This window comes from Leucoraja erinacea, chromosome 1 (assembly GCF_028641065.1).
Source record: "Leucoraja erinacea ecotype New England chromosome 1, Leri_hhj_1, whole genome shotgun sequence".
Classification (NCBI taxonomy): domain Eukaryota; kingdom Metazoa; phylum Chordata; class Chondrichthyes; order Rajiformes; family Rajidae; genus Leucoraja; species Leucoraja erinaceus.
The window spans coordinates 143,922,731-143,944,319 of record NC_073377.1 but is presented as its reverse complement, the minus strand read 5'-3'; the positions used below and the strand labels follow the sequence as shown (position 1 = coordinate 143,944,319).

Sequence of the window (21,589 nt, the reverse complement as noted above, 5' to 3'; positions counted from 1 at the left end):
TATCCTATCCATGCACTTGCCTGAATGTTTTGTAAAAGAGATCTGAACAAGATTGATCTACCCTGAGTGAAGGTCATCATAAGGTCATAAGTGATAGGAGTAGAAATAGGCCTTTCGGCCCATCAAGTCGGCTCTGCCATTCAATCATGGCTGATCTATCTCTCCCTCCGAGCTCCATTCACCAGCCATATCCCCATAACCTCTGACACCTGTACTAATCAAAAATCTATCTGTTCTGAACTGACAGTTTTAGCATTCTGAATCTGATGGTAAATTTGTAACTTTGACATCAAGTGCTGGGACACCCCAACCTTGCTTCCATTTCCAATTTTGTCAGGCAATATCGCCCCTAGTAAAATAGTTAAGCCCTTCCAGAAAGATTCGATACTTTGATGTAATGGTTTACAGATCCATCGACACCAATCACCACAACATCTATTTCTTACAATGCCAGCAAATGGTTGGTATTTCAATTTAACAATAATTGCACTTAGTTAAAAAAAAAATACAGCACATCACATCTGGACGGTATTTCTTGCTGTAGCTGACACAGGAAGTCAGACTGGAAATTTCTAAAAAAAATCATTACTGCATTGTGAAAACAAAAATCAAATTGCAGATGCTGAAAATCTGAAAGGAAAGACAGAAAATGTTGGAAACGCACAGCAAGTAATGCCCCTGTCCCACTTTGGAAACCTGAACGGGAACCTCTGGGGACTTTGTGCCCCACCCAAGGTTTCCGTATGGTTCCCGGAGGTTCCTGGAGGTTTCCCTACCTGCTTCCACTACCTGCAACCTCCGGCAACCACCTGCAAACTCTGGGAACCGCACGGAAACATTGGGTGGGGTGCAAAGTCTCCAGAGGTTTCTGTTCAGGTTTCCTAAGTGGGACAGGGGCATTGAAAAAATTTATACTTTTTACTCGTAGTTGGGTCGTAGATCATCGTAGATCGTCGTAGGTCGGTAATTGGCCCGAGAAAAAAATGCAAACATTACATAATTTTATCATGTGATCATTTTCCACTCGTAGCTAGTCGTAGTTGGTCTTAGGTGTGGAAGACTGAGGTCAAGGGGGGTCGTAGGAGGTTGTAGACATAGTCGTGGGAAGTCGTAGACATAGTCGTAGGAGGTCTTTTACTTCGGCGAGTCAACACGACCTTGACATTTTGTTCAACTTGTCTAGGTTCTTCTAAACTCGTGGATTAGGTCGTCCAAGTGGGACAGGCCCTTTAGTGTTTCAGTTCAAAGACACGTCACCAGACTTCGGAAAGTTCTGATGAAGATTCTCAAACTGGAAGAGAACATCAGAGTCAGTGGAAGGAGCTGTAGCACTTGTTCCCTAGACGTGAAATGAGATCACCTTGGGTTAAATAGCAAAGCCTGGGAGCATAACATCCCTTGTACTGCCTTACAAAGTATAGGAAATATCAAAGATTAGAAGACATAGCTTTAAGGTGAAGCTATGGAGCAAGTCTGATCCAGAAAAGGGGTCAAAGTTTAAAGTATATGTGCGGGCAGATTCTTTTACACAGAGGGTGGAAAGTTGCTGGAATACGCTGCCAGGGATGATAGTGAAGCCAGGTACAATAGTGGTAGTGAGGAGGGGACACGGATATGCAGCAAATTGAGGGATTTGGATCATGAGTGGGCAGATAAGATTAGTTGAATTTGGCATAATGTTCGGCACAGACATTATGGGCAGAATGTACTGTTCCTGTGGGGTACTGTTCCTATGTTCTATTAAAGAGTAATCAAAGTGAAGTTTTCAAGAAGTTTAAGGGGTTGGATTGGGGAAGTAGAAATTGTTTCCTCTGATGAGTTTTTAGAACCAGAGAGGGCAAAGCAAGATTCAAGCTGGATTATTTAGGGAGATATCAGGATAACTTGAATCTGGATCCTCCATTCCAGAAAGGGGGAAGTCCAGTTTCTAGAAATAGGATGGCACATTGGTGGTGGAGCTGTTGCCTCACAGCTCCAGAGACCCAGGTTCGATCCTGATCTAGGTGCCGTCTGTATGGAGTTGACAAAATTCTCCTGTAACCATGTGGGCTTCCTCCGGGAACTCCGATTACCTCCCACATACTAAAGATCTGCGGGTATGTAGGTTAATTGGCCACTGTAAATTGCCCCTTGTGTGTAGGGAGTGGATGATAAAGTGGGATAACAGGAATGGCTGATCAATGGTCAGCATGGACTCGGTGAGCCGAAGGGCCTCTTTCCATGCCATGTCTTTCAATTCAATTAAATTCAATGAAGCAACATTTACCGAGGCTATGTCCATTGAAAATCTGAGAAGTGAGCTTAATAGACCTGTATAGGATGAATGTTATGTGATTATGAAGTCATTGCAGATAATTGGAATTAACTTCTAATCAGCCTTCAGCTTAGTTTGGTTTAGTTTAGAGATATATAACGTGGTAACAGGCCCTTCGGCCCACGGAGTCTGCGCCAACCAGCGATTCCTGAACATTAGTACTATCCTACACGCTCGGGACAATTTACAATTTTACCGAAGCCAATTAGCCTACAAACCAGTACGTCTTTAGAAGGTGGTAGGAAACCGGAGCATCCGGGGAAAATCCACACGGTCATGGGGAGAACATACAAACTTCATACAGACAGCATCCGTAGTGAGGATCAAACCCGGGTCTCTGGCACTGTGAGGCAGCAACTCTGCCATTGAGCCACTGTGCCACCATGCCTGGATTGAACCAAATGCATTCCCTATGTACCATATGATCCTACCTTCAACTGACTTACGCACTTGCAAACTTCCAGAAGAAATTGCTCAATAACTGTCCTGCCAATTCTCATCTCCAAGACGAAATGGGACAAAATGTTCCAAACGTCTACTTTTACCATCACTGGGTGACAATAGTTACACCAACAGTTAGGGCGGTCTTGGTGGCGCAGCGGTAGAGTTGCTGCCATTACACCGCTTGCAGCGCTGGAGATCCGGGTTCGATCCCGACTACGGGTGCTGTCTCTACGTAGTTGGTTCATTCTCCCCGTGACCGCGTGGTTTTTCTCAGAGATCTTCGGTTTCCTCCCACACTTCAAAGACGTACAGGTTTGTAGGTCAATTGGTTTAGTATAAGAGTAAATTGTCCCTAGTGTGTGTAGGATAGTGTTAATGTGCAGGGTCGGCATGGACTCAATGGGACCGAATGGCTGTTTCCGAGCTGCATCTCTAAAACTAATTTAAAACTAAAAGTTACCAGCGTCAATCACAGAGTACATTTCATCTGCTTGGTAACTGGATTGGTGCACTAGTGAACTTGAGGGCAACAGCCTTCTGGAAAAGTTATTCAGAAATTAATAGAAAATGGAAAATGAAAATGTTCACAAACTGCCAATGATCGTAAATAGAATAGAATGACCAGAGAAATGGGAACTGTCACAGATTGCAGTCCAGAGCATTGGCAGAAAATCCGGGGGGGAGGGGGGGGACGTGTCCCCTCCATGTTTTCAGAGGTGGGGGACGGTCCCCCTCACGTTACAAGCTTTAAATCTGAGGTACAGATCTGCAGTAATTGACTCATTTTAACGGTAATGGCCCCATAGTAAAGCATTCACGTCGTAGGGCTGGAAACTGGAAGAATCCCAATCTAATTCCGTTCAGAGGGCGCACGGCTAAAGCTTCCGATGCCTCGCATGTGTGTGTTTGCACATGCGCACGCGGCCACCAATAAATTGTGTCCCCTCCATGTTTTGATAGCGGTTTCCGTCTCTAGTCCAGAGCTGGATTCAACCAATCTATTTCATAATGAGGTACACCTTTAACATACAAAATACTTTTGGTGCAAATGTTGTATCTGCCCAGAACAGTAGAGGGTGCTGCAACCCTCATGTCTTAACTGCAACATTTATCTAGAAACAGAATGTCATCTTTCATACTGAAATTCTTAATTAAAAGATAAAAATGAAATAGGACTTTCAGTTAAAATTCTAACACAGTTACTCTAACAATATGTGTAATGGAACTGGAAATGTATGTGTAATAGATGTGTAATGGACACATGGAATATTACAAAAGGTAATTGCGCTGCTCAGATGCCATTAAGCTATGATGTGCCATACACCGACAGTCAAGACCTTTCTTCCCATTTTTTGCCTCGTAATTAGTCTAATTGGCATATTAACTCTAAAATTACCTCAGATTCCTGTAAATCTTTTCCCCTTCACTTTGAACGTATATCCTCTGATCCTCGATTCCCCTACTCTGGGCGAGAATCTATCCATCTTTGCCTTAAAAATATCCACTGGCTTGGCTTCCACAACCATCTGTGGCAAAGAATCCCACAGATTCACCACCCTCTGACTAAAGAAATTCCTCCTCATCCCCCAACTAAAAGAACATCCTTTATTTCTGAGGCTATGACTAGTCCTCGACTCTCCCACTAGTGGAAACATCCTCTCCACATCCACTCTATCCAAGCCTTTCACTATTTGGTACCTTTAGGCAGGGCCAGACGGTAGGCCTGGCAATGTTCCTGCCATCAACTGGGCCACAGACACTCGAGGCAGAGATAGATAGATTCTTGATTAGTACGGGTGTCAGCGGTCATGGGGAGAAGGCAGGAGAATGGGGTTAGGAGGGAGAGATAGATCAGCCATGATTGAACGACAGAGTAGACTTGATGGGCCAAATGACCTAATTCTACTCCTATTACTGATTACATTGAAACATGATGATAAGAGCACAGGAACTGTAAGATCCAAATGAACCATAAAAAGCAGGAGAAGGACAAGCATCAACTCTCCGCTGGGGATCAGGTGTCATGTACACTGACTCTCCACAGTCCTGGATGCTCACTAGCATGTGGGTCTCACAGACACTGACTCCGACCAGAGTACAGTTCAACACACTGATGCCCACCAGCTGATAGATCTACAGACATCATCTCACTGTGGCATGAATCCATTGATTCACACGTCCATTGATTCTCGTGACTCCACATTTGCCTACGTCTGAATCCATTTACCACTACTTTCCTGTCAGCTATTCCATTATTTTCACTTTGCAAGTCGACTATTACCTAATAAAGTAAATTAAGCTTAATGCATCCATGCAAAACGATAGAGAATAGACCTTGTCATAGTGTTATAGAACGATACAGTGTGGAAATAGGTCCTTCTGCACAACTTGCCCACACCGGCCAACATGTCCCAGCTACACTAGTCCCATCTGCCTGCGATTAGTGCATATTTGTCCAAACCTGTCCTATCCATGTACCTGTCTAACTGTTTCTTAAATGTTGGGATAGTCCCAGCCTCAACTAACTCCTCTGGCAGCTTGTTCCATACACCCACTACCCTTTGTGTGAAAAGGTTATCCCTCATATTCCCTTTAAATATTTTCCACTTCACCTTGAACCTATGTTCTCTGATCCTCGATTCCCCTACTCTGGGCAAGAAACCCTGTGCACCTACCTGATCTATTCCTTTCATGATTGTATACACCTCTATAAGATCGGCCCTCATCCTCCTGCGCTCTGAGGAATAGAGACCCAGCCCACTCAACCTCTCCCTATAGCTCACGCATCATCCTCGTAAATCTTCTCTGATCCCTTTCAAGCTCGACAATATATTTCCTAGAACATGGTGCACAGAACTGAAAATACTCTACAGTAAATGTAGTCTCACCAACATCTTATACAACTGCAACATGACCTCTCAATTTCTATATTCAGAGGACAGAACTTGTCCTCTATATTGCAATGCAGGAAAAATGTTTCCAATGTTGGGCGAGTCCAGAACCAGGGGCCACAGTCTTAGAATAAAGGGGAGATCATTTAAGACTGATGTGAGAAAAACTTTTTCACCCAGAGAGTTGTGAATTTATGGAATTCCCTGCCACAGAGGTCAGTGGAGGCCAAGTCACTGGATGGATTTAAGAGATAATTAGATAGAGCTCTAGGGGCTAGTGGAGTCAAGGGATATGGGGAGAAGGCAGACACGGGTTAATGATAGGGGATGATCAGCCATGATCACAATGAATGGCGGTGCAGGCTCGAAGGGCCGAATGGCCTCCTCCTGCACCTATTTTCTATGTTTCTATGTTTCTATGAAGAGAGTCATACCCTTCTAGAAGGGCTTGGTAATATCGAGAATGTAATATAAATGTAATATCAATGTACAATTTTGGTCACCTAATTATAGGAAGGATGTCAACAAAATAGAGAGAGTACAGAGGAGATTTAGTAGAATGTTGCCTGGGTTTCAACAACTAAGTTACAGAGAAAGGTTGAATAAGTTAGGTCTATTCTCTGGAGCGCAGAAGGTTAAGGGGGGACTTGATAGAGGTCTTTAAAATGACGAGAGGGATAGACAGAGTTGATGTGGACAAGCTTTTACCTTTGAGAGTAGGGAAGATTCAAACAAGGGGACTTGATTTGAGAATTAAGGGACAGAAGTTTAGGGGTAACATGAGGGGGAACTTCTTTACTCAGAGAGTGGTGGCTGTGTGGAATGAGCTTCCAGTGAAGGTGGTGGAGGCAGGTTCGTTTTTATCATTTAAAAATAAATTGGATAGTTATATGGACAGGAAAGGTATGGAGGGTTATGGTCTGAACGCAGGTGTATGGGACTAGGGGAGAATACGTGTTCGGCATGGACTAGAAGGGTCGAGATGGCCTGTTTCCGTGCTGTAATTGTTATATGGTTATTATATGGTAATATAACAAGACACGTTATATGGATTTGCTTGTTACAATCTGTGACTTAATCAAATGTGATAGACAGAAAAAAAATACTTCTGTCACAAGATGGCACTCTGACTCTTTACAATGGTTAACCAAGAAGATGCTTGTGATAGACACAAAAGGCTGGAGTAACTCAGCGGGTCAGGCAGCATCTGAGGAGAAAAGGAATCAGTGACCTTTCGGGTCGGAGCCCTTCTTCTCAACACGAAACATCACCCGTTCCTTTTCTCCAGTGTGACCTACTGAGTAACTCCAAGCATTTGTGCCAGTCTTCAGTTTAAACTGGCATCTGCACATCCTCGCCACACAAGATGCATGCGAGTTGCGCACTGACACTCTTCATTCACAAAATGTCCAGTCAACTGGGAATCTCCAACATTTTAAATTCTGACTTCCTGCAAAGGCTCACACAGGTTTAGATCTCCACATATTAAAATGACTAATAAACATACATATATCTGTAAAGCTGAGAATAATCCCACGAATATGTATCATTGCGCCATGTATCATTGCGCCATTAATGAAATTAATGAAAGGAAATAAAATGGATACAACTTGAATATTTCCAAGGCTTTGGAATAAAAAAGGATTCATCTGATATAAGATATGCATCAGGACTGCTGTTATCTCATGTTAAATAACGTTTAAAATTTAGAACGCTATCAATTTTCCAAATCAAATTTTTCAAACCATTTTTGGAAGCTTGGTCCACACGTCCATTCAGGTCATATTGTAGCGCCTGAGACATAATGATTATATTCAACGAAAATCAAAATAATAGTAGGCCTCCCTCGGTCATGACTGACCATGGGTGATGCATCCTAGTTTGCAGGTGATGTGTGGTCGGATGCAAGCCTGGGCGATGTCATATGGAGGACAGGCTGTTGCCCATGCGGCACGTCCCCCCCTCTCCACATTGCTGATCGATCCAAAGGATCAGTAGGGCCGTTACAGTTCGGCACCAGCACCTGTCCATTCCTTACGAGGATGCTGCATGACCAGCTGAGTTCCCCCGACATTCTGTGTTAGAGTAAAAGCAATATTTCTTCAGCAATCCAATTTGCGTTTGAATTGAGTGGCTTGTGAGTAGTTACTGTTCATAGGTCTGGAATCACATGTCATCCATCTCTTTCAGCAGATCTCTTTCACAGGACGACATTAGTGAACTGGATGGCTCTTTTCCAATATGATTCAATAGCTTCAAGTTCACCAGTTCTATAGTCAGTTTATATAATTAACTGATATAAATATTCTATCCGCTGTTGTGAGATTTGAGCTCAATTTCTAATTATTAGTCATCCAATAATGTACCTACTATGCTAACATTCAGCTGCATTCAGCTGCTCTGAAGCAAATCAGGCATCAGAGCAATGGCGTTCTTATGGGCCTGTCCCACTTAGGTGATTTTTTTCGGCGACTGCAGGCGACTGGCATAGTTATAGCAGGTCACCGAAAAACTGGCAACTGGACCCCCTACGACAACATTTACGACAATGTCTACAACAACCTAGCACCTATTCAATGACGTAAATCACTATCAAAATATGGGGGGGACCGGGGGAACAAAATTTCTTGGCGGCCGCGCATGCATGTGCACACTCACACACACACACGCGAGGCTTTGGAGGCTTCTGGAGTGGGCCCTGTGAATGGTAATTACTGTTTAATCCAGCGCTAAATGCAGCTCAACTCTGCCTGTCTCGCCGGGTTAACCTACAGCCCTGCCTGGACTGACGGAATACCAGTCCGGAGCCGTGGAGTTAGTGCTGCTTCTCCGCACTTGCTGTAAGCCTGGGCCATATTTCCCGTACGTCCAGGCAGGGCTGAAGGTTAATCCGGCAGGACAGGCAGAGTTGAGCTGCATTTAGCGCTGACTCCCGATGTCTTTGGCCACCCAGGGGTGTCCTGGGGCAGGGGGGGGGGGGGGGCATTCGGGTGGGGACGGGGAAAGTCCAGAGGTGGTTCGGCAGAGATTGCAGCGCCGGAGAGCCGTCCGGGATTGATCACGGCTGCAGATGAGGCGCAGGTCTGTGTCGAGGGCTGCCGTTGTGACCCTATGTTCCAATCACTATGCTCTATCCTCAGTTCCACCCCCTTACTTCCCCCTCTGACCGACACCCCCCTCTTCCAATCATCATGCTGAACCATCATGTCCCACCCCCATTGCCTGCTGACTGACGTCTCTCTCGTCCAATCGGCGCCGACAATCAGCAGTCCCACCCCCACTGTCTCGCGGAAAGTAGAGATTTCACCGTGTTTTAAAATCCGGATTACAAAAAATTGGGGGGGATTGTCCCCTACCTCTCAAAACAGAGGGGGGACGTGTCCCCTCTGCCCCCTCCCCGGATTTCCGCCCCTTCACCTACTCAACGTCAAGCTACGGCAAGCTACCGACAACCAGCGACCTGTTAGGACGTCCACTTACGACCACACCTACAACAACGTCCACCCACAACAAGTTACAACAAGTTACAACAAGGTAAGACAATTCAGTCGCCGGTACCTGTCGCTGGACGACGTAGGTTGACGTAGATAGTCGCCAATGGATTCACCAAAGTCAGCAATGGCGACAACCTACGACAGCACCTACGTCAGGATAAGTCAAGCTACAATCATTGGCGTCAAGCCAACTGTCGCCGAAATGTTTTGAACATTTCAAAATCCAGCGGTGACCAGAAAAACGCTACGAATCTTTGGGCGGCTGAGGAGACTCCTCACGACCACACAGGCGACACCCCAGCGACCATGTGGCGACAGCCTAGTCGCCTGAAAAATCGCCTATGTGGGACAGGGGCATTGCAGTTCCTGATACACTCACATGTGCAACACCTTTGAGCTAATGTTGAATGCAACTGTAGTTGCGGCTCCTTAGGAAGGAGATGGGGAGGAGTTTCTTTAGTCAGAGGGTGGTGAATCTGTGGAATTATTTGGCACATAAGTCTGTGGGGGCCAAGTCAGAGGGTATTTTTAAGGCAGAGATAGATAGATTCGTGATTACTACGGGTGTCAAATGTTACGGGGAGACTGGGGTTAGGAAGGGGAGATAGATCAGCCATGATTGAATGGGGGAGTAGACGTTACAGCGCCAGAGACCTGGGTTAGATCCAGACTACGGGACCTTGTCTGTACGGAGTTTGTACGTTCTTCCAGAGACTTGCGTGGGTTTTTTTCTGAGAACTTCTGTTTCCTCAAAACTCCAAAGATGTACAGACTTGTAGATTAATTGGCTTGGTATAAGTGTAAAATTGTCCCTAGTGTGTGTGGGGTAGTGTTGATGTGCGAGGATCACTGGTCGGTATGGACTCGGTGGGCTGAAGGGCCTGTTTCTGCGTTGTATTCTAAATTAAAGTAGTAGTCTTCATTAGACTTATTGGAAGAACACAAAGTGTGAATGTGTTGTGCCTTGCGTAGAGTAGCGTGTGGGAATACTGCACGGCACCTCCACAATGGTGGCACAGTGGCGCAGCGAGTGCAGCACAGTGGCACAACGGTAGAGTTGCTGCCTCATCCTTGCTGTTGCTGCCTCACAACGCTAGAGACCCGGGTTAAAGAAATTTCATTTCCTCACTAATTTGCCCTGCGAGATATTTTATCCCCAGAATTCCCCATTCACCGACACACCAAGGGCCAAGTGGCTGCTTAAGGCCCTGTCCCACTTAGGAGACCTAAACAGCAACCTCTGGTGACCTTGCCCACACTGTTTCAGGACTCCTAAAAACAGCAGGTTTAAATATTTACAGTGGCCTGCAGAATGACATAGAAAAAGTAATCAACGTCGAGGTGACCTGCAACCTTCTCCGCATATGTTGAAAACCTTCCTCGACTATGAAAAAAACTGGCTTCGATTAGACCTGCGTCTAAAAAATTATCGGTTTTTAAAACGGCAACCTATTTTTAGTCGAGGCCGGTTTTAAACATGATCAAAAAATTGCAGCAACCTAGATGAAGCCTCGACCACGCGGAAACCACTTTCGACCAATAGGGAGAGTGATCAAAACCTCCGGTGACCTCATGGAAACCTTGCGTGGAGCTATGAAGCAGCTTCTCCCAGCTGTGTCATTCTGCAGGCCACTGTAAATATTTAAACCTGTCCTGAAACACTGTGGGCTTTATTTTGAAGTGGGTCATTGGCATGTTTAAAGCACAATGTTTGGTTTATTGGTGGTACTCTCGTTGACAGAAAGTTAAAGATCGTTTAAGATGGGTTTATTCAAGGACCAAGGATGTCAGGCTTAGGACGAGTAAAGGTTGATCATCATAAGCTGACAGTCCACCCTCGAAAGGTACAGCTGGTAAGAAGAAAATGAGGCAAAATCTTCCAGTAAAGGACTGGCTGCAAGCACAATCAAGCTGGATACAGAATAGTGAAAGTGTCTATGGAGAGAAGAAATTGGCAACGTTTCGGGTCGAGAAGAAGGGTCTCGCCAATTCCTTCTCTCCAGAGATGCTGCCTCACCCGCTGAGTTACTCCAGCACTTTGTGTCCACCTTTGATTTTACCGGCATCTGCAGTTCCTTCTTCAACAGAATAGTGAAAGGCTTTGATAGAGTGGATGTGGAGACGATGTTTCCACTGATGGGAGAGTCTAGGATTAGCGGGCATAGCCTCAGAATTTAGAAAGGAGATGAGGAGGAATGTATTTAGTCAGAGGGTGGTGCATCTGTGGAATTCTTTGCCACAGAAAGCTGTGGAGACCAAGTCAATGGATATTTTTAAGGCAGAGATAGATAGATTCTTGATTAGTACGGGTGTCAGGGGTTATGGGGAGAAGGCAGGATAATGCTGTTATGAGGGATAGACCAGCCATGATTAAATGGCGGAGTGGACTAGATGGGCCAAATGGCCTAATTGTGCTCCTATCACATGAACATATGAACATTCAGATTGGACCTCTTTTCAACGTGCCCTTCAGGGTACACCCCAACATGGAGCCTGGGGGAGCTCTGCATTGTTGGAGGTGAAAGCCACGAAATGAAAACCATGAACAAGCATCAGGGTAGGAAGGATATGGTCAACAAACTATTTCTTCAATAGCAACTCTTACCAACTCTACAGATGCATCATAAGTTGCTTTGGCCACAAATATGCCCAAGACCATAAAACAATTGTAGAGAGTTGTGGATGTAGCCCAGTCAATCACACGGATCAGCCTCTCCCCCATCCCAACTCCCCCCACCCTCTGCCCCCCTCCTCCAACTTCATTTATGCCACACAATGCTTTTGGAAAGCAACATAAACAAAGTTCATTTTGACACCAGTCATTCTCTTTTCTCTTCTGTCCCAGAAGATTCAAAAACTTGAAAGCACGTACCAGCAAATTCAGGAACAAATTCTTCCTTATCGAATGGTCCTCCCATTTGCAAAAGCGTGGCCTGATCTTCCAATCTACCTCATTGGAGACCTTGTATTTGTTTCTATGTAACTGTAGCACTATGAACTGTAACAATATATTCTGCACACTGGTAACTTTCACTTTACACAACCTGTTGGTACTTGTGTATAGCTCGATCGTACTTGTATACAATATGGTTTCGCTGGATAGCACAAACCGTGTCTCGGTACATATCACAATAATAATTACCAATACCTATTGGAGAAAGTTGACATTGTAAATAAGCATCCCACTAAACTTACCTGTAGAGTGAGTAGCCTGGAAACCTTTCCTTTGTACCGATGCATCTGAAACAAACCTAACGAACATTTTACTTCCAGTGGAGATGACAGGATTTGGAATAATACTCCCACAGAACCGGCCGAGGATCGCAAACTTGTCCGTCTCCCCATCAAACACTTCCAGGTGATCGTAAGCACATTCTTGGTGTTGTTCGATCTCAAATTCATTAAAAGTCTGGAAAAGAAAACACCGGTGAAATATTTCCCCCTGGCACAAAAATGTTGTCCAGTACATGGTTTAGTATCTATGTTGACTACCGTGAAGGTTAATGTCCAGGCAATGTGATCCGTAACATCCATTTGATAGTCAAACAAATGTATGATTCTATTAAAATCACAAAAACACAAAAGAGTCACAGCACAAGAACAGAACCAAGACCATGCCAATCTTTTTGCCTGTCTTCACTAACCTCATTTGCTTGCAATAGGATGGGGCTCTTTTATGCCTTGCCTAGTTGTCCATTTAAATGCCTCTTGAACATAGTTAACAGTCATTTAATTTTGCATCTATTGTACAATATTCTCGAGACTTTATAGATCATAAAAGAAACAACATTCTGTTTGCCATGTAAGTCTATGACCTGTCTGTCTCTTGAAAGAGAAATAGTCTAATACATACAAACCTCTGTGTAAGAAAGAACTGCAGATACTGGTTTATATCGATGGTAGACACAAATTTCTGCAGTAAGTTGGTCTGAAGAAGGGTCTCGACCCATAACGTTGCCCATTCATTCTCTCCAGAGATGCTGCCTCACCCGCTGAGTTATTCCAGCATTCTGTGTCTACATACAAACCTTTTATTTTATCCGCCAATGTACCAGCCACCATCTTAAAGTTACCGAACAGTTGAATTTCAATGTTTAAGAAGGAACTGCAGATGCTGGAATATCGAAGGTAGACAAAAATGCTGGAGAAACTCAGCGGGTATGGAGCGAAGGAAATAGGCAACGCTTCGGGTCGAAACCCGTCTTCAGAATAGTTGAATGTGAATGGTCTTTTTGTTTCTGATTATAACATAATAGATACAATTTATGTTGACACTTCAGAGGGACTTTCTGTCAAGATGCTAAACATCGTTCAAATGATTGGGAAGGAATTGCAGATACTGGTCACCTATTCCTTCTCTCCAGAGATGCTGCCTGGCTGTCCTGCTGAGTTACTCCAGCTTTTTGTGTCGTCCTTAAGTGCAAATGATTGCCAGACAACAGGTAGTTTTAACACATCTTTTCTGCACAGCTCACTAACCTACTCACAAAGCTAAAATTGGCCAGTAATCACAGATGAGTAAGGTTATTAGCAGGCTTTGTAGCATTTGACCTATATAGTAAGATTTAATAAACTCTCTTTGAAAATCCTCTGCAGCTAAATAATTCAAGTTCAAGATTGAATTATTGAATGTATATGCAAAATGAATTGCTTCAATTATGATGTGTATGAGAGAATTTTTTATTTTAGATCCTCAGTACCTGTATTACAAATTATTTACTCTGATAACTGGTCTAATTTCTAATCTTCATGATTGAATCACAAATTGTGCAATAAATGAACAGCTTTCAAAAAATACAATTTGAAACACACATGCTCTCTGATATAGTTTTTTTCTCTTCATACAGACTGAGTGATCAAGGCATTTGGAATCTAAGAAAGTAAAAAGTGACAGAGCCTGCAACACAACAGGTCTGATCTCCCATTCATTTGGTTTTATTTTAGTTTAACGATACAGCGTGAAAATGGGCCCTTCAGCTCACCGAATCCGCGCCGACCAGCGATCGCCTGTAAATCTATGCTATCTCACTTTCACATTCTATACACTGGGGGGCAATTAACAGAAGCCAATTGACCTACAAACCTGTACCTCTTTGGAATATGGAAGGAAACCTGAGTACCCGAAGAAAACCCACGCGGTCACAGGAAGAACGAATAAACTCCGCTCAAACAGCACCGTTGGTCAGGATCGAACCAAGGTCTCTGGCACTGTGAGGCAGCAGCTCTACCGCTGCGCCACCGTGTCACACAGTTAAATAGACAGAAAGTGAAATGGGCTCCTGTTGGACAAGGTCTCTTCATTTCCCTGTGTGGCTGTGCCTGAGAAATCAAATTATCCCGGGCAACAATGATCTATTCTACATTTTCCTGGATCTCCACCACCTTTGATGACTCGTTCACACACCTGACACTTCCTTATCTCTGTATCTCCCCCTCCCCTGACTCTCAGTCCGAAGAAGTGTCTCGACCCGAAACGTCACTCATTCCTTCTCACCAGAGATGCTGCCTGTCCCGCTGAGTTACTCCAGGATTTTTTGCCTATCTTCGGTTTACCACAATGATGCCTAGATTAGGGGGTATTTGAGAAGGAACTGCAGACTCTGGAAAAATCAAAGGTAAATAAAAATGCTGGAGAAACTCAGCGGGTGAGGCAGCATCTATGGAGCAAAGGAGAAGGTGACATTTCGGGTCAAGACCCTTCTTCAGACTGATGTGGGGGTGGTGGGATCAGGAAGAAGAAAGGGACAGTGGGCTGTGGGATAGCTGGGAAGGGGAGGGGAAAGAGGGAGAAAGCAAGGACTACCTGAAATTGGAAGTCAATGTTTGTACATTGGGTGTAAACTACCAAAGCGAAATATGGCATGCTGCTCCTCCAATTTACGGTGGGACTCACTCTGGCCATGGAGGAGGCCCAGGACAGAAAAGTCGGATTCGGAATGGGAGGGGGAGTTGAAGTGCTGAGCCACCGGGAGATCATGTTGGTTATTGCGAACTGAGCGGAGGTGTTGGGCAAAGTGATCGCCAAGCCTACGCTTGGTCTCACCAATGTAGAGCAGCTGACACCTAGAGCAGCGAATGCAATAGATGAGGTTGGAGGAGGTGCAGGTGAACCTCTGTCACATCTGGAAAGACTGCTTAGGTCCTTGGATGGAGTGAAGGAGGGAGGTAAAGTGACAAGTGTAGCATTTACAGTGGTTGCAAGGAAAAGTACCAGGGGAGGGGGTGGTTTGGATGGGAAGGGATGAATTGACCAGGGAGTTACGGCGGTAGCCGTCTCTGCGGAAAGCCGAAAGGGGAGGAAATGGGAAGATGTGGCCAGTGGTGGGATCCCATTGGAAGTAGCGAAAATGTTGGTAGATTATCTGCTGTATGTGATGGTTGGTAGGACGGAAGGTGAGGACAAGGGGGACTCTGCCCTTGTTACGAGTGGGGGGGTGGGGAGTGAGAGCAGAGTTGCGGGGTATAGAAGAGAATCTGGTGAGAGCCTCATCTATAATCGAAGAGGGGAACCCCCTTTCCCTAAAGAATGAGGACATCTCCGATGCCCTTGTTTGGATCATCTCATCCTGGGTGCAGATCCGGCATAGACGGAGGAATTGGGAGTAGGGCGGATAGAGTCCTCACAGGAAGCAGGGTGGGAAGAAGTCTAGTCCAGATAGCCATGGGAGTCAGTGGGTTTATAGTGGATGTCGGTCAGAAGTCTATCACCTGCGATGGAGATAGTGAGATCCAGAAATGGTAGGGAAGTGTCGGTAATGGTCCAGGTGTATTTGGGTGCCGTATGGAAATTAGTGGTGAAATGGATGAAGTCAGTGAGTTGTGTGTGGGTGCAGGAGGTGGCACCAATGCAGTCGTCGATGTTGCGGAGGTAGAGTTTGAGGATAAGGCCACGGTACGTCTCGAACAAGGATTGTTCGACGTACCCTACAAAGAGGCAGGCATAGCTGGAACCCACGCGCAGGCCCATAGCTACGCCTTGGATTTGGAGGAAATGGGAGGTGTCAAAACGAAAAGTTGTTGAGGGTAGTAGCTACAGGGAGAGCTTGGACAGACTTGGATTGTTTTTGAGATTTGTAATAGAAAAAAAATCACTTGTGGTTAAAGTGCACATTGTCAGATTTTATTGAAGGCCATTTTTATACATGTTGGTTTCACCATGTAGAAAATACAGCTATGTTTATACATAGTCTCTCCATTTCAGGGCACCATAATGTTTGGGACACATGGCGTCACAGGCGTATATAATTGTTCAGGTGTGTTTAATTGCCTCCTTAAGGCATGTATAAGAGAGCTCTCAGCATCTAATCTTTCCTCCAGTCTTTCCATCACCTTTGGAAACTTTTATTGCTGTTTATCAACATGAGGACCGAAGCTGTGTCAATGAAAATCAAAGAAGCCTTTATGAGACTGAGAAACAAGAATAAAAATGTTAGAGACATCAGCCAAACCTTAGGCTTACCAAAATCAACCGTTTGGAACATCATTAAGAAGAAAGAGAGCACTGGTGAGCTTACTAATCGCTAATGGACTAGCAAGCCAAGGAATACCTCCACAGCTGATAACAGAAGAATTCGCTCTATAATGAAGAAAAATCCACAAACACCTGTCCGACAGATCAGAAACACTCTTCACGAGTCAGGTGTGGATTTGTCAATGACCACTGTCCGCAGAAGACTTCATGAACAGAAATACAGAGGTTACACTGCAAGATGCAAACCACTGATCAGCCACAAAAATAGGATGGCCAGGTTACAGTTTGCCAAGTAGTACTTAAAAGAGCAACCACAGTTCGGGAAAAGAGTCTTGTGGACAGATGAGACGAAGATTAACATATCAGAGTGATAGCAAGAGCAAAGTATGGAGGAGAGAAGAAACTGCCCAAGATCCAAAGCATACCACCTCATCTGTGAAACAAGGTGGTGGGGGTGTTGTGGCCTGGGCACGTATGGCTGCTGAAGGTACTGGCTCACTTATCTTCATTGATGATATAACTGCTGATGGTCATAGCATAATGCATTAAGGACAATAAACACACCCTATCTGCTCAAGTTCAAACAAATTCCTCAAAACATTGGCCGGCGGTTCATTCTACAGCAAGATAATGATCCCAAACTCCTCCGCCTATGCCGCATCTGCTCCCAGGATGAGACGTTCCATACCAGGGCATCGGAAATGTCCTCGTTCTTCAGGGAACGGGGATTCCCCTCCGCCACCATAGATGAAGCTCACACCAGGGTCTCATCCATACCCCGAAACACTGCTCTCTCTCCCCATCCCCGCACTCGCAACAAGGGCAGAGTCCCCCTAGTCCTCACCTTTCACCCCACCAGCCGGTAAATACAACACATAATCCTCCGCCATTTCCGCCACTTCAAACGTGACCCCACCACTCGCCACATCTTCCCATCTCCCCCCACGTCTGCCTTCCGCAAAGACCGTTCCCTCCGCAACTCCCTTGTCAATTCTTCCCTTCCCTCCGTACCACCCCCTCCCCGGGCACTTTCCATTGCAACCGCAAGAAATGCAACACCTGTCCCTTCACCTCCCCCTCGACTCCATTCAAGGACCCAAACAATCGTTCCAGGTGCAACAAAGGTTCACCTGCATCTCCTCCAACCTCATCTACTGCATCCGCTGCTCTAGGTGTCAGCTGATTTACATCGGGGAGACAAAGCGTAGGTTGGGCGATCGTTTCGCCGAACACCTCCGCTCAGTCCGCAATAACCAACCTGACCTCCCGGTGGCTCAGCACTTCAACTCCCCCTCCCATTCCCAATCCAACCTCTCTGTCCTGGGTCTCCTCCATTGCCAGAGTGAGCAACAGAAGAAATTGGAGGAACAGCACCTCATATTCCGCCTGGGGACCTTGCGTCTGGATGGCATTAACATTGAATTCTCCCAATTTTGCTAGCCCTTGCTGTCTCCTCCCCTTCCTTAACTCTCTAGCTGTCTCCTCCCACCCTCCCATCCACCCGCCCTCGGGCTCCTCCTCCTACCCTTTTCCTTCCTTCTCCTCCCCCCCCCCCCCCCCCCCCCCACCCGTCTGAAGAAGGGTTTCGGCCCGAAACGTCACCTATTTCCTTCGCTCCATAGATGCTGCTGCACCCGCTGAGCTCCATAGATGCTTTTCTCCAGCAATTTTGTGTACCAATGATCCCAAACATACTGCTAAAGCAACAATGGAGTTTTTCAAAGCTAAAAAATGGTCGATTATTGAGTGGCCAGGTCAATCACCCGATCTGAACCCAATTGAGCATGCCTTTTATATGCTGAAGAGAAAACTGAAGGGGACTAGCCCCCAAAACAAGCATAAGCTAAAGATGGCTGCAATACATGCCTGTCAGACCATCACCAGAGAAGATACCCAGCAACTGGGGATGCTCATGAATCGCAGTCTTCAAGCAGCCATTGAATGCTAAGGATATGCAACAAAATACTAAGCATGACTGCTTTCATTTAAATGACATTATTGTACCCCAAACACTATGGTGCCCTGAAACCGGGAGACAATGTCTAAACACTGCTGTAATTTCTACATGGTGAAACCAAAATGTATAAATATGGCCTTTATTAAAATCTGCCAATGTGCACTTTAACCACATGTGACTTATTCTATTATAAATCTCAAATTGTGGAGTACAGATGCAAATAAATAAATGATGGGTCTTTGGCCCAAACATTATGGAGGGCACTACATGTTAATACGTTCCAGCTAATTACATAAACTGCACACAGGCAACAAACTACTTACGTGTATTTCTAAACATCCTATACAAAGCTAAATATACTGCATCTGCTGTTTCTCTTATATACATCACAAATTAAAACCGCATAGCTGTAGTGGATGTACAAAAAATAATCTCAAATTTGGAGAATTTACCAGGGATGCTGGTGGATCAATACCAATTTCTCTCTGCAGTTACCTCTTTTAAAGCTAAGGATATATTCAATTAAATCCATTATCTAGCCTTTCTTCACCAATATGATACTTTTATTCTAAGAAAAACCTTTTTTCCTCATTTCTTATTTTTTAGCACTCTGCAGTGAAAACAGATAACAAAATAAATAATAATATCTAAAGTCATCCTTCATAAAAACTAGAGCACACTATGGATACTATATGGTAGCCAGGGACACACATTATATTGTTGGGTTTTAAATGTCAGCAGTATAAAACTCATCGCTTGTAATCACATTGATGTATAAGTAAAAACACATTGGTCCTGATCTTGTGTAGGAAGGAACTGCAGATGGTGGTTTAAACCGAAGATAGACACACATTGCTGGGGTAATTCAGCGGGACAGGCAGCATCTCTGAAGAGAAGGAATGAGTGACGATTCGGGTCGAGACCCTTCTTCAGACTGAAGCCTTGTGAGAATTTTCTCAAACAAGTCTATTTACACTTGTTTCAGTGATGTCACTGGCTTTTGGCACATTGGCCTTAATCAGACACAGTAGAGAAGTTGGGAGGTTATGTAACAGATGTAGACAGATGTGGTGAGGTCACATTAGGACTATTGTGTTGAATTTTGGTCACACTGTTGTCAAAATGTTGTCAAGCTGGAAAGGGTGCAGATAAGATTTACAAGGATGTTACCAGAACTTGAGAACCTGAGATATAGGGATAGACAATAGGTGCAGGAGTAGGCCATTCGGCCCTTCGAGCCAGCACCGCCATTCAATGTGATCATGGCTGATCATCCCCAATCATTACCCCGTTCCTGCCTTTTACCCATATGCCCTGACTCCGCTATCTTTAAGAGCCCTATCCAGCTCTCTCTCTTGAAAGCATCTAGAGAACTGGCATCCATCGCCCTCTGAGGCAGAGAATTCCACACACTCACAACTCTTTGTGAGAAAAAGTGTTTCCTCGTCTCCGTTCTAAATGACTTACCCCTTATTCTTAAACTGTGGCCCCTGGTTCTGGACTCCGCCAACATCGGGAACATGTTTCCTGCCTTCAGCGTGATCAAACCCTTAACAATCTTATATGTTTCAATAAGATTCCCTCTCATCCTTCTAAAATCCAGTGTACAAGCCCAGCTGCTTCATTCTCTCAGCATATGACAGTCCCGCTATCCGGGAACTAACCTTGTAAACCTATGCTGCGCTCCCTCAATAGCAAGACTTTATTCCTTGGAGAGCAGGAAAATGAGGGGTGATCTTATAGATGTATATAAGATCATGAGAGGAATAGGGTAAGCAGGGCCGACCTTAAGCCAATTGGACCAATTGCTTCCAATTGGGCCCTGCTCCTAAGAGGGCCCCACGTTAATTTTCCGTATTTCGTAAGGAAATGCAATACAAATTTGTGTTGTTAAATACAGATTTTTTTTTAAACGAACATGGATAATCGTTACAATGGCCATGAGACAAAAACGATTTAACTACCACTGTTAGCACTTGTTAACAGCTAGTAGTTAACACTCAGTTATACTGTGAATTGTATTCAAAGGAAAGTGGCGTCATTAATACTTGGTCAAAACACAATTACATTTACTGAGGAATGTGGATCAATGTATTGATGACACATTGTGAGAATTGAGGGCTCCGGACCGCGAGCACAGGCTTCTTCTTGGTGTGCAGGTAAAGTCATTCCCCTACCGACCCACGTTGTGTCTCTCTGTTTTTCGCTCTCTCCCTCCCTCCCTCACTCGCTCCCCATCTCGTCTCTCTCTCGCTCTCTCACTCCCTCTCTCTCTCTTTCTCTCACCCTGTCGCCTCGGCATTTCCAGAATCATTTGGCGTTTTGCGGGGACGGCTGCATTTGCGGTTCCTTCCTGTTGGAATGGAAAGCCCTGGCCCATGGCACCTCCTGGTCCGTTCCCTCCGCAGGTGCCGCCTGGCCCGCTGAGTTCCTCCAGCACTGTGTTTTTTGTTTGGCTCTGGAGTTGAAGATGCACAAGGGGGGCTGGGCTATCTCAGCAAGATGCGCGGCGGCTCTGGGAAGTGGATGGCGTTTCGGTTGGAGACCCTTCTTCAGACAATCACAAGTACTCTCACCAACAATCACAAGTACTCTCACCGAGAGTTTAGTTCAGTCTGACGAAGGGTCTTGCCATAGAGGGAGTACAGAGAAGGTTCACCAGACTGATTCCTGGGATGTCAGGACTTTCATATGAATAAAGACTGGATAGACTCGGCTTGTACTCGCTAGAATTTAGAAGATTGAGGGGGAATCTTATAGAAAGTTACAAATTTCATAAGGGGTTGGACAGGCTAGATGCAGGAAGATTGTTCCCGATGTTGGGGAAGTCCAGAACAAGGGGTCACAGTTTAAGGATAAGGGGGAAATCTTTTAGGACCGAAATGAGGGGAAAAAAAATCACACAGAGAGTGGTGAATCTCTGGAATTCTCTGCAACAGAATGTAGTTGAGATCAGTTCATTGGCTATATTTAAGAGGGAGTTAGATGTGGCCCTTGTGGCTAAAGGGATCAGGGGGT

At 45.0% G+C, this 21,589-nt stretch overlaps 1 protein-coding gene across 1 annotated transcript in view; it reads right to left on the bottom strand.

Moving 5' to 3' along the window:
• Positions 1–21,589, bottom strand: part of LOC129702941 (tolloid-like protein 1) — a 349,110-nt gene that overhangs the window by 23,054 nt on the left and 304,467 nt on the right. Inside the window, exon 20 of the mRNA XM_055645048.1 lies at positions 12,339–12,552. Within this exon, the coding sequence (XP_055501023.1) occupies positions 12,339–12,552 (214 nt within the window). The remainder of the gene's footprint in view (positions 1–12,338; positions 12,553–21,589) is intronic.